This window comes from Eleutherodactylus coqui, chromosome 2 (genome assembly GCF_035609145.1).
Source record: "Eleutherodactylus coqui strain aEleCoq1 chromosome 2, aEleCoq1.hap1, whole genome shotgun sequence".
Lineage (NCBI taxonomy): Eukaryota > Metazoa > Chordata > Amphibia > Anura > Eleutherodactylidae > Eleutherodactylus > Eleutherodactylus coqui.
Genome location: NC_089838.1, coordinates 278,166,367 through 278,183,009, shown reverse-complemented (window position 1 = coordinate 278,183,009; position 16,643 = coordinate 278,166,367). Strand labels below are relative to the sequence as shown.

Genomic DNA, 16,643 nt, shown 5'->3' with positions numbered 1-16,643 from the left:
ATTCCTATGCTGGTCTAATATTTATACACACTACTGGTAACTAGCTAACTAAGGCCTCATGTCCACGAGCAAAATTGAATTGCGGATTCCACTGCGGATTCCACTGCAGATTTCCGCTGCGGAATCCGCATTCAATTTTGCCCATAGGGAATCATTGGCCATCCGCGGTCAATTAAATTGAAATTTTAATGGATTTGCGTTTTCTCACGTGCGGGAGAAAAAACGCAGCATGCTCCATTTTCTGTGGGTCTCCCACACGGACGGCCCCCGCAGGCTTCCATAGAAGTCTATGGAAGCCGTCCGGTCCCACGGTACACCCGCAGCTGAATTTCTGCTCCTCGGTCCTGGAGCGCGGAAGAGCAGGAATTCAAAAAGAAAAATTAAATGGAGTGCACGGCGCATGCCAAACGCATCCACCGGGCAGAGGGAAAGAAGATCCGGCTGCGATGGACGGGAACCCGCAGCGTCTGGACAGGTGAGTTAAATCTTTTTTCAGGCCTCATGTCCGCGGGAAAGGAGGGTCCCGCTGGGGGATTCTGCATGGAGAATCTGCGCGGGCCCGAATTTCCTAGTGGACATGAGGCCTAACTCTAGGTAAATACCAATGTATTACATTTAGGCTACCCAGACAGACAAAAATGCCTTGCATCACATCTGTGAAATTACGATCCTCTCACCCAAGTGTCATGCGCGATAGAGGATCGGAAATGTTTCGACATTGATTTCAATGGGAAAGCTCACATGCACATCGCACGGCATGCGAGAGCCATGCGAGGCATTAAAGCTCAATAGGAAATGCATTCTGAGGAATGTGGGAAGTTAGAGAATGCCACATTTCTTTCCTGCACTCCGGAAAAACATCGCTAGTGTATATGACTCAATTTATAAGGATGAGGTTCATATTTGCACGTCTCGCAATGCACAAATATCACAAACTTTCTTGGCTTTGTGAAACCTGCCTTAGCCATGATAGCTCTTTTGAACTCAAGGGGTTAACTTTTCTGTCCTGTTTACACATTAATAATGCACAATAGCACTTAGCAATAACCATCTATCACTGCAACACATCTCTCAATTAAACTCAGCAGTTACATAATAATCAGTAGTCATTCTGGCACTTTCCCCATAGACGTCAGCATTAAGGGCTCTTACCTCAATAAATATCAATGGGACAGATTAATTACTGGAAATGTGCTAGTCTTACATGCTTAGCACCATATTATTGATGTGTTTTAGATGTTTTTGGACACTTTTTTCAACAAGTCCAAAAGAGAGGCATGGCTTCACAAGGGAGAGGCATTGCTTGAGGCGACATTCAAACGAATGATAATCTCAGGCGAGTTTTGTGTGGTGCGGTGCGCACAAACCGTGCACGAATATGAAATCCATTCTTTTGAATGGATGTATTCACACGAGCATGTTCCACATGAGGGCATTCCCTCGGAACACATTGTCAATTGTTTTCGATGGGACCTTAAAAAAAAAATCACATGCTGTGCGATGTGCATTTAAGTGCAATGCAAGTTTTTCCATTGAAGTCAATGGGAAGCGATCGCCATGTTTTCACACACAAATTTTAAGCAAAAATGCATCGCCACACGGAGAAAATCGCACGATTGCAAGCACGATATCGGACCGAGTCTCTTGGCCCGATATTACGCTTGCCTGTGGAAATGTAGCCAAAATGTGACTTTTCTGCCAAATGCACCAAAGCTCTGCAGCCAAATCTACTATAAAACTAAGCCAAGTAATAGGTGGTATAACTAAATCTTGTGGTACCTCGTTTTTCACCCTTGACCCCTCTATGCCGGATATGGTCTTTGCTGCAGGTCCCCAAGTTGTTTAAATTACCAGTGCATGCTCCCTATCCATGCTTTCTTCAATCACCTCTCACCTCTGGCTATGTTAGGCATCCCCACCTAAGGGTAGATGTCTAAGCAGTTGGTTCCATCCTATTGTAACAATTTCCTTGTTAGTCTGTTCTTTGGTTTTGACTTCTACCTGCTTTCTGATCCTTCTGTTTTTTAGGCTCCTGACCTCAGCTATGTTATTGGATTAGGCTATCTGCCTGCTGCCTGCCCTGACCCATTGCCTAAATACTGTTATTGAAGTTTCGCTGCCAGTCTCTGTTAGTTTCATGGATAAAATTCTGTTCCCACCATCAGGTACTGCCCCTAGGTCTTGCGTAGTATCAGCAGCCGTGCTACCTAGATTATTCTGCAAGTAACCAGGGTTGTTCTCACAGCGGCCAGGCATTCCGCTCTGCTTTAGATGGCAATTGACTCACTGTGATTCATCTTGATTCACTTTTTGTAAAAGTATTGGAGCATGAGTTACTATTAGATTTGACTTTCCTTCTTTTTGTGGGAGAAGAAATATTCTTAGATCTTGAATTTCATTGCCTTCTAACATTTCACCACTTTGACCAAGGGAAATCCTAACAGAGTATCAACATTACTACTTTGCTTATCTGGGTAACAAGAGATGCCGAAATCATATCTGGAGAATCGGGCCATCCATCTTTGTGCTAATTCACAGGGATCCACAGATTTTGAAATTAAGGGATATGAAATGATTTTTGAACAACCTCTCAGGTCCATGGGAAAGGGGGAACAAACGGTGTATTTACCTTTTGCAGAAAAAGGCTCCATATGGGGAATCGAGGTTGCACGTAATCGAGACTTTCAATTTAATACGGGCAACTTTATAACTCTCATCCAAGGAATTGTTGGTAAAGAAAAGTGAATTTCGGGCCCTAATTTTTTTGACAGCAATACCATTTTTAGTGCTAACAAGGCAGAAATGGTTAAAAAGAACTGTCACATAGATTAGACACAAAGCCAAAGTCAATGCCCAGCCCTCTTCTTCATATTTGACAGTACAGAGACAGAAGTTTTGTCAGTACTGCTCAACTCTGTGACTGCTCCACACATCCAGGTTTACAACCGTAAGTACGAATCTCTGCATTTCCTATTTGCAGTTTGCAATTATGATGCAGCAATTTGCTTAAGGTCCAATTTTGATAGGAAAAACAAGAAAAAAGGCCAAACTAGTTCTATAAAGATAGATGAGGTTGTTTTTCTCTAAGGCGGTTGTACTGAAAGCAGTCAATTGTATTGAATTTGGGCTGTGGCTGCGATGACGTTCCCTCTTTACATGAATGGAGCAGATTGAAGATGAGATGGATGCCAGATAACTTGGTCATTGGTTGTTGTTGAGATGCTTCGCCAAGACTATGGGGCTGCTTCTTATAGGATGCATTCTTTAGCTAGGAATACTGTATTTTCAGTGAGGAGGAGAAGACCTTGTTGACTGTGTCATTAACCTTTCCCATTTGTATCTTGCTCTTTCAAGTGTTCTTTAATCTAAGGTTCTAGACAAAATTCTGCTTACTGGGATATGTCCACTTTAGAAAAGCACTTTGACTTATAACCAAAAAAAAAACATGTTTCTCAGTCTCTCTGAAAAAGAGCAATTTGTGTGTTTTTTATATACTGTAGATAACTTTATTTAACTTTTATGGTGACATCATCTAGACGTTGTCACCTCTGTTTTACATGTAAATATATGCCCAGTATTAATGTTACTTATATAGCACCAACATTCTGCCATGCATTTCAGTCCCTTCCAAAAATGGGAAGAACATGCAGTATAAGCTCCATTCAGATGTTGTCCTTGGTGGGATTTAGACCTTGAACTCCACTGCAAGCGAACAGTGCTAATTGCTGAAAAATCACGCTACCCATATAGTAAAGTCGTCATATCAATAACCACAGTAATCTTATTCCAACATTAGCCATATTCAGTCAATAAATGCACTTCACAAGGCAGATCATGTAAGAGTAGAAAGAAGAATATACAGAGTAAGTGGTTACCAAGGGGCGCCACCATGGGGTTGACAGTTTATAAATTTTTAGAAAATCTATGTTCTTCATCTAAAGGGCTTGTCTCTTGAGTCGTTGTCATACCAAAACTCCAAAAGTAATAGGGAGTATTATACAGTAAACCATAAAAAAGCATTATTTATAATTTTTTGTTCCCATGTGCCCACTTTGGTGCTGCTGCTAATCTGTGCCACTGAACGTCTGCTTCGGACATAGTCAGTCTTCTTTCCCCTCTGGCAGTTTTCAGCATATTCCCTTCTTCAGGGTCTGGCAGGCTAATTTTAGCCTGGGGACGAGCACACAGCACTGGTCCACAAGCTGCTACCCATCCATAACCTGTTTGCCTCCGCCTTCCCTAACATAAATACAGCACTAAAACTAAACATAGCACATAAATACGGTACTAGAAGTAGGCTTAGTACATAAAGACAGCCCCCAAACCAAGCTCATAAACATAAATGCAACCTCAGAACCAAGTTCAGTAGATAAATACAGCACCAGAACCAAGCTTATAGCATAAATGCAGAACCAAGCTTTGTAAGGGCTCATTCTCATCGATGTTAGCCTCCATTAACCAGTTACGTTTTTCTATCACATTTGGGGAACAGAGGAACAGATAATTAAAACGAATTTAAGCATTCCTTATTTTTCCTTTTTTTTAATACATAAGGAATTTGAACTGGCAATCATCTGATCACTTACACAATACACTGCAATACTTAAGTATTGCAGTATACTGTATATTTGCAGACAGAGGGGTTTTTCCACAACTTAAAATTGCTTCACAACCACTCTGTCTTTTCTGGTTGTTTCTAACAAGGACCTATGACAGCTGCAGTCAATCACTGGCTGAAGAAGGTCATTACTGTTACCAGTGATTGGCTGCAGCAGTCACATATCCTGATCAGCAGCTTACGTAAAGGACAGAGAGGTTGTGAAGCAATTCTAAATCATAGGAAAACCCCTTTAATAGGAAGACATGCATTTCAGGCTTAGGAGCCTTTGCAAGACTCCAGCCTGTAATGGTGAATGGTGAACTAGTGGCAGTTAGCGATTTTGTCAAGGCTGGACCGTATGTGAAAGAAAAAGCCTCATCAGTACTGACAGCAACATTTAAAAGGTTGATGCATGGGATTAGAGGTATCCCACCCCTTGTGACCAGGTTTCAGCTGTTGAACACAGCAGACATCATCTGCATATGTGTAATGGGGGTGATGTAACCTTTATTGTAACCTCTACTAATGCTCATATTTGTTCTTGTCAAATGTGTTTTTTATTGTAAGTTTTATTTTCAACACTGTTCCTTTAAGTGATGGTGGTGGCATTTTCCACTCTGAAGAAGAGCCATGGAATGGAGGTGAAGTTAAAGTGGTACCGAAACTAAAAATAGGAAGCAATTGAAGTCTATGGAGAGTTTGTGGTGATGACAACATTCATGACATTGGCTGTCAAAAACAAAAGGCACAGCTCTGGAGGAGTTAGAGCAATCGCTAATACATTGACTAGGAGAAGAGATCAGAGACTTTTGGCAGCATTGGCTCCTCAAGGGCAGAATCACACTATTCCTTGAAACTTCAGAGTGGTTCGATAGTGTGTTGTTCAGCAAAGTAGTGACCACATCTGTGATGCTGGACATCAAAGGAAAAAGAACTGGCTCCAACAGCCTTGCTGTCATCCTACCCTTTGATGTGGAGGTATATCTTGGGCACCCTCCCCACTTTCTATTGCAGACCAATCCAGTGAAACCGAGGTCCATACAATGACAGTTGACAACTGCCATTCACGGAAGGCATTTGTCAATAGGGGTTAAATGGAATACATCAGGTCCCTTATGGGTTTTTACTTCTGGGCACAGTAACATGGACACAACATCTGAAGAGAAGAGGAGAGTGGAGTTACTAATGAATATATGAATATGAATTAGCTATAGCAGACTCTGCTCTGCCCGGCGCTGCAAACCTTCAAAGGTAAGTTTAACAAAGCTCTTCAATGGATTGGTATAAATGACAGACAACTGAAATCAGCATGTCTGTATACTCTGCTGCCCACAGTTAGAGACCCTCAAGGGACCTGACAGGTACCTTTTTAATAGGTGATTATTAAGAACTATGCTCCTTGTAATCTTATTTGGCAGCAGCTTCTCTACTCTCTGATTTGTAAAATAGCTTTCAGATTTTTATATACTAGCTGATATACCTGGCTTCACCTGAGTTAATTTGGTACAGGTGTTTACCTGTTGTTCGCACAGAAAATTTTATGAAGTTGTGGCTACTTCAGAGGAACTGAGGAATAAAATATGTATACACATAGAGGAGCGTTAGATTCTCCTCAGACTGCATGTACCGATGTCCCTCCCCAGAATGTGGCACCCCTCACACTCTCCTCACTTTTTACCCTTAAAGGTAACACCCCTATTTATTCAAATTTACTCCCAGACTAGAGATTGCAGCCCCTTCTTAGCCCTAAAGGCATGCTCCATCACTGCAGTCCATCGCAGCTTCATTATATACTTTACAGACTTTCAGTATATGCACATAGAGGTTAGTTAGATTCTCCTCAATATATGCACATAGCAGTGAGGGAGAGTCTCCTCAGTATACAAATAATTTCTCTAGGCTTTATGGTTTCTGAGAAAAGAACAATCTCATGTATCATAGATTTTTGAACAGTTTTTCACAATTAGAATTGAATATTGAAGTTGTGACCCCTTTACTTTTCCTATTTAGGATGTAAAGAATAGTTGCGGCAAATTTCATGCTTGTGCGGTACAGATGTGTGTTATTAGTTACATTACATAGGGGGTCACTTACTTTGGTGCTTAGAATTGAATAATCAAGTTGTGACACCTCTACTTTTCCACCTTATAGCACCTATAAAATGGTCATGCCAAATTTTAAGTTTGTACGACACCAGGAAGTTAGAGAATTAGATTAGATAAATAACATAGTGGGTCACTTACTTTTACACTTAGAATTTAATAATCAAGTTGTGACCCCTTTACTTTTCCTATTTACATCTAAAGAATGGTTGTTCCAAATTTCATGTTTGTACAACACCGGGAAGTTAGAGAATCAATGGCGAGTCAGTGAGTGAGAGCTTTTGCCTTTATACATATAGATTGACTTATTGTGTCAGCCCCTATGTCTTGTAATGACTAAACAATGAGAATTATGAGAAGGTATTGTGTTGTGTCTAAGGGCTTTTATTCTGCTTGTAGAAAATATGAAATAGCATGAAAGCTTGTGCATCTAAGACCGTATTTTATATTTAACACTGAGAAATATGAATTACAATGCAATAAGAACATATTTTGTAACATTTGTTCATGTTTAATATTATGAGAAATATGCAATATAATGAAATATTAAAATATTTTGTAACAATATTTGTTCCTCTTATTGCAGGTTGATCAAGATGACAAAAATTTTCTGGATTCAAGTTGCTTTAATCTTCTTATTTCTCGTATCGATGGTAGCCTCTATGAGAGGAGGAGAAAAGAGTAGTAAAGGTGGTGGCAGGGATTCTGGAAGCAGCCAAAGTCCAAGTCATGGAGGCAACAATGAACCCAACCAAAATCTAGACCACACAGGCAACACTGAAAGCAAACAAAATCCAGGTCACCGAGGCAACACTGGAAGCAAATGGAACCTTAGCCATACAGGCAACACTGGAGGCCATTTGAACCCAAGCCATACAGGCAACACTGGAGGCTATTTCTTAAATAGTAATTTTTTATTCATTTTACAACAAGAAACATAGACACAACATTGCTTATACAGAGATTTTCTAAGTGGTTCTCACCCAATGATACGTAAACATGCGTTTTGCTTTTGAGTCCTTGTGGTTGTGTTCTAGTGAATCGAATATAGAGTATAAAGGATAGAGAAGGAAATATAAACAAATTCAAAACAACTTTTTTAACTCAAATTGCTGCCAAAATTTCCAGTTTTGATTAAACTTAGCAAGACAGTTATTGTTTTTTGCATAAATTTTCTCATAACAGTAATGGTCTGCAGTAGCATCTAGAAGATCTTTGATAGAGGGGGGGGATGTCACTCTCCACCTTTTTGCTATAATATTTTTTGCTGATAGAAGAAAGTGACATATCCACCACCTCTTTTTCGTCGGGATTATATCACAGTCTATAAGAAGGAGAGCAAGCTGAGGTAGACGGGGTAGGCGTATCCCTGAGATGGTCTGTATGGAATTAAAGACCTCCTCCCAGAAATTTCCAATCAGGGGACACTCCCAAAACAGGTGGAATAATGAGCCCTCACGGCCACAGTTCCTCCAGCATTTGTTGTCAAAATTAGGGAAGAATCTACTTAGTTTTGCGGGGGTATAATACCACCTGGATAGCACCTTATAATGGGTTTGAAGAATATTAGCAGATAGGGTGGCTTTGTTGGCCCAATCAAATGCTTTTGTCCATTGTAGGGTGGTTATTTTCTTTTTTAGGTCAAGCTCCCAGTTTAGTAGGTGTATTCTTTTTGGGTTATTTTTGTTACCTGAAGTGAGGTTGTAGAAAACTCTAGTGTGGGAAATGTGTGAATTTATGCATACAGAGCGTAGTTGTTCTAATTCCCTTGGGGGAGAGAAGCTAGTTAGGTTGGAGTTCTTTAACAGGGAGTAGATTTTTATGAAGGAGAAGGCTTCAGAGTCAAGCAACTTAAATTTATTTTGTATTTCTTGAAACGAGAGAAGCCTTCCTTTGTCAGTTAGATCAGACAATCTCTTTATCCCAGAATTGCTCCATCTTTTTAGGTTGAAATCTCGTATAAAATAACTGAGAATCTCCAAAGGGAGATCTATTGACGGTCCCCTCGGGCCCGGTTTGAGTTTGTGTGTTAATTGCTTCCAACATTGAAGAGTAACCTGCATTAGGGGGGTTGCATCTTGAAATTGTAAAAGAGGGAAGATTTCTGGATTCAATGCTCCTATGATTGAAGCGTTAATTAAAGACCCCAAAGATCTGTTTTTATTTATACATTTTTCCATATGGCACCAGGAGGGGAGTTGCTGGTCTCTCAGCCAATTGCTGGATTGGCTTAATATAGTGGCATTGTAATAAGCCTGGAGGTTAGGAACCACCAGGCCTCCTTGCTTCCTATGCTGGTATAAGATAGAAGCTGCTAATCTAGGTTTTTTGTTATTCCATATGAAGTTTAACATTTGTTTTTGGAATTTAAAAATTGTAGATTGGGGAATCGGTAAGGATAGCGTGCGAAAAAAATACAAAATCTTTGGAAGGACCAGCATTTTGTAAATGGCTATTCTACCAAACCAGGATAGCTCTCTTTTGCTTAGTTCTTCCAGTTCGCCTCCAAGAGAAATCAGTAGTGGATCTAGGTTTGATGGAATTGTTTCCGAGTTGTTGCTGCATAGCTTGATGCCTAGGTAAGGCACATTTGATCTCCATTGGAAAGGGAATTCTTTTTGGATGAGAGTTTTTAGTTTAGAGTCTATGTTGATCCCCAGTATTAATGACTTGTCAGTGTTTAGTTTGTATAGAGAAGCTGTGCTAAATTGGGAAATGCAGTCGTGCACGTTTCTCAAAGAGTTTAGAGGATCAGTTATCGAGATGAGAACATCATCAGCAAAAAGGCCGATTTTATACTGTCTCATTCCAATCGGGAATCCTCTCACTCCTGGGGACATCCTAATCATCTCAGCCAGTGGTTCTATTAACATGACGAACAATAATGGGGATAAAGGGCATCCCTGACGGGTGCCATTAGTGATGTAGAAGGGTGAGGAAAGTGCTCCATCGGCCAGAACTCTGGCCGAGGGTCTCGTATATAAAGCCTGGACTGCGCGGAGGAAATAGTCCCCCACCCCAAACTTCCTGAGGACCGCGAAAGCGAAACCCCAATGGACTCTATCGAACGCCTTCTCTGCATCCAGGGAAAGGAAGAGAGAAGGCGTCCGACTCGAGCCAGCCAACTCGATCAGGTTCTGAGCCCTTCGCGCACCATCCGTTGCATTTCTACCTCTGGTAAAACCCACCTGGTCATTATGTATGACCGTGGGTAAAACCGCTAGAAGCCTGTTGGCGAGAATTTTTGCGTAGAGCTTCGCATCAGTATTTAAGAGGGAAATGGGCCTAAAATTCGCTGGGGTTGTAGGAGGCTTGCCCGGTTTGGGCAGTGTGATGATGGTGGCCTGAAGCATCTCCTCTGGCATCGTGCCCAATCTAGTTGAGTCATTAAATATGGAAGTTAAGTAAGGCAATACAGAGGGAGCAAAGAATTTGTAGTATTCATTTGCTAACCCATCTGGCCCAGGAGATTTATAATTTTTTAGACTGTTGATGGCTTTAAGTACTTCATCTGTCGAAATTGGTTTATTTAGGGCATCTTTATGTGGGCTCAGTGTGGGAAGAGATATATTGTTTAGAAATCTGTTTATGCATTCTGTTGTGGGGTGGGCTTCATCAGAATTATTTGACAGGTTGTATAAGTTGCTATAGTAATCTTTAAATTGTTCCACAATTAGCTGGGGGTGAGTGATTTTTGTTGTAGAGGAGGTATTCTTTGTGATGTATGGAATTTTTGTTTTAGCTTGTTTTTTTTAACGAGGTTAGCCATTAGCTTCGAGGGTTTATCCATATAGGAGTAAAAATTTGCTTTAGAGTAGGTAAGATTTTTGTTGAAATTGTCTAGGAGAGTTTTATGTAGGTCTCTTCTTAAAGAGGCTAGTTCCAAAGAGATCTTATTTTGGAAAGATTTTTGTTGTAGCTTTTCCAGTTCTTTTATAGTATTTAGTAAGAGGTCTATTTTTTCTTGCTTGTTTTTCTTCTCCTGTGCTTTGAGTTTTATTAGAATCCCTCTTATGACCGCTTTATGAGCGTTCCAAAGAGTAAAGTTGCTGATATCAGGGGTTGAGTTCAGAGTGAAATATTCTGATAAGGCGTTTACAATTATTTTTTGGTTTGCAGGGGATTTGAAGAGGTTGATATCGTTTCTCCAAATTCTTGTTTGCCTGAAGGGGGGGCCCATATTTATTGTCAAGTAAATAGGTGAGTGGTCTGACCACGTATTGACTCCCACTGTGGAGTTTACAATTGATGAAAGGGTCCACCTATCTGTTAAGAATAGATCAATCCTAGAATATGATTTGTGCCTTGGTGAATAAAATGTGAATTCCCTCGAGGAGGAGTTAAGGCATCTGAAGGTGTCGTAAAGGCACTCTTTGTGTAACCATGGTTGGAGTACAGTTGTGGTTCTAAACTGAGAGGTTGAGTCTATCTTTTTATCTGGAATAGTATTAAAATCACCACAGATGACTAGTTTACCCGTATGTTGTTTCCTGACCTTTTTTATTAATTTATTTAGAAAAGATAACTGTGTTTTGTTTGGTGCATATACATTTACTAGGGTTATCAAAGTTTCATTAAATGTACCTGTAAGGATCAGGTATCTACCCTTGTCGTCGGTCATTAGTTCTTTAAGGGAAAAGCGTATGTTGTTGCTAATGGCTATCAGCACACCAGCTTGCTTTTTCTGGGTGTTTGCTGTGAAGATATGTGGGTAGTGTGTATTAGTGAATTTAGGGCTAGAGTGACGGGCGAAGTGAGTTTCTTGAAGGCACAGCACATCTATTTTAGAAATTTTGGCGTCCTTCCACACCATTGCCCTTTTAAAGGGGGAATTTAGACCCCTTACGTTATGAGAGCATATCTTAATAGACATTTTTGGGGGGTATCAAGAGCTTATGAAGTGGAAACATTAAAGCAGCACAAATAACATTTACAACAATAACTAAAGAACAGGCAAAAACAGTTATAGACCTGTTAATTGAGAGTAGAGGTGGCGGTGGGTTGCTCTTCCTGTCGCGAGGAACGAAGGATGCGGGAAAGACGTCATCATCAGGGTGTGTAGATCCTCTTTCCTCGAGGCATTGGATGATCGTCTGTGGATAAAGGCAGGTAAGGAAACACAGAAAAGCAGGTAACTTAACCTGGGTCATGTTTGGGGTGAAAAAGTTCGGCTTGGGGTAACTCAGCCAGCTGTCTTTAAAGACATAAATTGAGTCCAGCATTTTCCAGAAGTTGGGCATCTAGTGGAGATCAGATAGAGCCTTTAAGGAGGAGCAGGTGGAAGCGCACGTCGGCGAGCCGATCCCTGAGGTCTTTGGGGCTTATTTGTTAAGGGATTCTCTGGCAGCAAAATGTTCCATTTTGTTAGAGTGTTGATACTCTCCTCCGGGGTTGAGAGGACATGTACAGCGTTGTCCTTGTGTATAATAATTTTAGCGGGGAAACCCCATTTGTATGGGATTTTAGCGGCTCTCAGGGATGCAGTAGCTTGGTGGAAGGCCTTTCTGGCTTGTATGGTATTTTGCGATAAATCAGTAAAAAGCCCCACACCAGCATACGGGGGTGGTAAGGGTCCGTGGTTTCTCGATGCCGCCATTAGTGCTTCCTTAATATGAAAGAAGTGAATTCTTGCTATTACGTCACGTGGGACCGAGTCTGGCAAGAAACTTGGCTTCATTATTCTGTGGGCACGGTCAATGATGCAATCCTGTTCTGAGGCATTTGGTAGGAAATTTTTAATTAATTTGGTCAGGTATTTTTTTATGTCAGCTTGAGGAACGTTTTCTGGAATGCCTCTGAACTTGACATTGTTCCTCCTACTCCTATCTTCTAGGTCAGTAAGCTTGTTTTTAATAGCTTCGACTTCATCTTCAAGAGAGTAGTGGGCATCAATTAATTTATTGTGAGAAGCGGTCACTTCACCCATCTTGTTTTCTAGATGGTCGGTCCGCGACTCTATCTCTTGTAAAGATGTGTTGATAGAAGCTGACATGGCTTTGATATCTTTGTGCAGTGAACCATGTAATGCAATTATCATGTTCTTAATAAAATCTTCCGTTGCCGGGAGACTTGAAGATGGGATGCTGTTTAATAAATTTTCTTCCGTCTCCCCCACAAGCTGGAACGAGTTGACAGGAGGGGAGAGACGGGGCCGCTGCTTTTCAGGGCTTACAGAGGGGGTGGATAAAGAAGAGGGAGAGCGGGAACTATTTGGCGCCATTTTGAGATGTGTTGTAGCGCTAATGTCGAGCCTCTCGGCTAATTCACTCACCCCTCTTCTGGATGCGCTCATCGGCAACTCCTTCTCCAGCCGCTCCGAGCCGCCGGCATGTCCCGCTCCCACAGCCCCAGGAGAGTCCCCCAGCGCTGCAGAAGAGCCCGCAGACGTAGGGGAGCCGTCTCCGCTCGGCGGTCCCGCTCCTCCTGCACTTCGGGAGCCAGCCGGCAAGCCCTCCACGCTTGCTATGGCTCCGGAGTCGATCCCCCCGGCAGAGTTATTCACCCGACGTCGGGATGCACTCCGCAGCGGCTCTCCTTTCAGCATCTCCGAGCCGCCGGCACGTCTCACCTCCGGAGCATCAGCAAAGCTCTCCGATGCCATGGGGGAGTTTGTAGATGGAGGAGAGCTGCTTTCACTCGGCGGTCCCGTTCCTCCCGCACCACGAGGTGTAAAGAAGTCGGACACCTTGCTCAGAGGTGTCTTTGGATTTCTCCTCTTCGGCATTGCTGCCTGAAGAACTTCTTCAGTGTCGCTGGAGGTTTTTTGCACAGCTGGAATAGCTTTTTGTCGCTAAACTGGCTGGTTTAGAGCGGAGCTCAAGACAACACGACTGTCCCGAACTGCATCCAAGCCACGCCCCCCCACTGGAGGCTATTTGAACCCCAGCGACACAGGCAACTCTGGAGGCAACTGGAATCTTCAAGAGCCGCCTAACCCTAGAAACAATTGGAATCCTCAAAAGCCAGCCAACCCTGGAAGCTATTGGAATCCTGGTGGCAGCTTGAAAAAAAAGCAGTCTAAGCCTCCTAAAAGCAAGACCAACATGAAATATGTGTCTGGTGCAGCTGTGGCAGGGGGAGTTGTAGGTTTCATGTTAGGCAATGCAGTTAGTAACATGAGGTACCGCTTTGACAATGATATGGACTCTCGTTATTACAACAGCTACCAAAGTCAAATGCCCAATCGAGTTTATCGACCGATGTACCAAGATAATTCATATATGACAGAAAACAGATTTGTCACTGATTGCTACAACGTATCCATGAACGAATATGTGATTAAACCAAATGAGGGGAAGAACGACTCTGATATAGACCAAACAGAAGTCAGAGTTAAGAGCACCGTCATCCGGCAGTTGTGTGTCAGCGAATACAAAAGGGGATCTATACATCCCATTATCTCTGGGATAAATCTGCTGTTTAGTCCAAGTCTCAGCCTCTTCATCACACTTTTTGTATACTTTGTAGGAGAATGATGTGAGAAATGAATGCTAATTAGTGGAACAGCATTCTGTATACATATATAAATCAATACAGATGTCCTGCTTCACTGTCTGTACCAATGGTGATTTCCTGCACCATTGGAATGTTATCACATTGAGTTTCCTTAAAGGAGTTTTACCAGAACAACAAAGTTATCACCTATCTACAGGATAGGGAATAATTTGCTGATTGGTGGGGTATCCACTTTTTATTCTTCACCTATTGCTTAGTTTGTATATTCTAACCAGCTGAAATGAGGAAGAAGCTTTGCCCCGAAAAGCGTTTTCCCATTCTGGCCATGCACAGTATTCAATAAACAAGTTTTGCACTGCATCGTTCACAATATTTCTTTCATGTTTTGTGTTTTGCCATTACCACCAGGTCTTTTAATCTTATCCTCCCGTTCACTCATGCTCACCCAGTTTGTGCGTCATCTGGCTTGACTCCTTTTTAGTACCATCTGAATCCTCAGTCTTGCATTTTTTCTTACCTATTACAATTATATGGGGTTTTGCTCCATCTTTTTTCCTTTTCCACATACTTAAACATACATTGATCACTTGATTAGTGAATTTTCAGGCAATTATCACATCAAGTTTCCTTCAGGGCTCAGTCACACGGGCGTTTTTAACGTGCGTTTTTCCGCACTTCGAAAAAATTCACACTAGATAGAACCAATGCTTTTCAATAGCAGCAGTCACATGTGCGAGTTTTACATGCGGGAAAAAACGCCTGCGGCGAAAATTATAGGACACCGGTTTACAGAACGCATGTAACTGCGGAAAACCGGTGTTCTATGTATGTGAAACCCCTGGATGCTTTCGCAGCGCCGACCTCATCGAGAATATATACTGAAGATCGCTCTCCTCTGCTACAGCTGTCACAGCTGTGGCAGAGGAGTGCAATGTTCTCCCATGGAATTCCATGGAGCCAGCAATACAGCCAGCTCCATTGAAAGCAATGGGCTGCCAGCAAGCGCTGCAATGATTTTCGGGAAAGGGCTTAAAATATAAGCCCTTCCCTGAAAATCAATCCAAAAATGTGTAAAAACAAAAATCTATACTCAACTCTCTGCAGCTGCAGGGGCTCAGCTGTATCCAGAGGGCTCTTCTCCTGCACTGAATGAGCTGCCTCTGATTGGCTGAGCATTGTGACCAATCAGAGGCAGCTCTCAGCTATTGAATGACAGCTGAGAGCTGCCTCTGATTGGTCCCTGCGCTGAGCCAATCAGAGGCAGCACTCACCCCATTCATGAATGGGTTCATAATGTTTACTGATGATTCAGAACAATACAGGGTACTTCAGATTTTTCATTTTAAATTGTTATTTCTGTAACCATTTAAGGGTGGCGGTGCAACACAGATTCAGGATGGCCCGTCGATAACAAACAGAGGCAGAGACAGCACATATTCTATAAAAATATCCTTCAGTTCAGTAAATTAAAAAATGTTATGTCTCTCCATAGGAGGGTTCGTGTAATTAAACATTTCAAAATGAACTCAACATTGATTTGCTTCTTCTGCAATAGGCATCACCCACCAACATTCACATCCCCATTACAGCACAAGTCTTATCTCATAACTTTTGGCATCTTTTGAAACTTTACTTATCTGCAGCCTCTCTATACTGTGGCATGACCACTACATACTTCTTAATCAGCTATAGGCCCTGGCCTCACATGTTCTGTAGTAGCAGCATTCTCTTCGCAAAACGTTAACACGTCTCTTCGAATTCAAAGGTCCTTAGGATTTACTGAAATCCATCTCACCATTTGTGACATGTGCCTTGTTGCTCCATGAGATCCTGTGTCAAAGACACGTTAGACACTCATAAACACATTAGATACATTTCACATCAGTAAAGCACTTTACATCATATGTAAATATAATATACATCATTCTAACCCCCCACCTACCTAAACTATGGCGCCAAAATCATTGGCGTGATAATGAACACTGACACAATCTGAATGTGTCCTCCTTCGTCAACTGTGGTCATGGGTTTGCATAATACATTCTCGGGGGTAAGCAGCACACCAACAAATAGTTCCAATGTTGAGCTCCAGTTCCTGCTGTGTTGCCTGAATGTCTTCGACATCACCACCGCAGCGTCAGACAAATGTAGGAAGGGAGACTTCCTCTCCTCCCAAGCACTGTGGGGCTCTTCATCCCGAGGATCCAATCGATCTGCCATCGGTGCAGCTTCTTCAGCCCCAGGTTGTCAGGACACTTCCAGTCAGTCTCACTCTCTTGTTTGGGGTGGGTGGATCCCTAGAGTGTAAGAGACTGTGGCTGTATTACTGGGCCTGCAATGGCTGCAACAATGATGCTGCTGCTCTCTGGATCTGGAGCTGTGACGGAAGGCCAGCTCTTTTATATGCCCCCTATTGGGTGTCAGAATCTCCCACACTCCACGCTGGGGAGTGAGGGCATCTTCCCTTCTACATTTGTGCAAAAGTC

The 16,643-nt window shown here is 42.2% G+C and overlaps 1 protein-coding gene across 1 annotated transcript; it reads left to right on the top strand.

Annotated features, from left to right (window-relative positions):
• The first annotated feature begins 2,876 nt into the window (after positions 1-2,876).
• LOC136610806 (major prion protein-like) lies at positions 2,877-14,527 on the top strand. The gene is made up of 3 exons (XM_066590006.1): positions 2,877-2,947; positions 7,289-7,593; positions 13,573-14,527. Exons 2-3 carry the CDS (start codon positions 7,299-7,301, stop codon positions 14,175-14,177), a joined length of 900 nt encoding a protein of 299 aa, XP_066446103.1. The 5' UTR covers positions 2,877-2,947; positions 7,289-7,298; the 3' UTR covers positions 14,178-14,527.
• The last annotated feature ends 2,116 nt before the right edge of the window (positions 14,528-16,643 follow it).

Bases quoted from the DNA above. Each gene is read 5' to 3' on its own strand.
- LOC136610806 (XM_066590006.1), top strand. From the start codon at position 7,299: ATGACAAAAATTTTCTGGATTCAAGTTGCTTTAATCTTCTTATTTCTC. The intron at 7,594-13,572 runs GCTATTTCTTAA...CCCCCACTGGAG, and splicing joins CCATACAGGCAACACTGGAG to GCTATTTGAACCCCAGCGAC.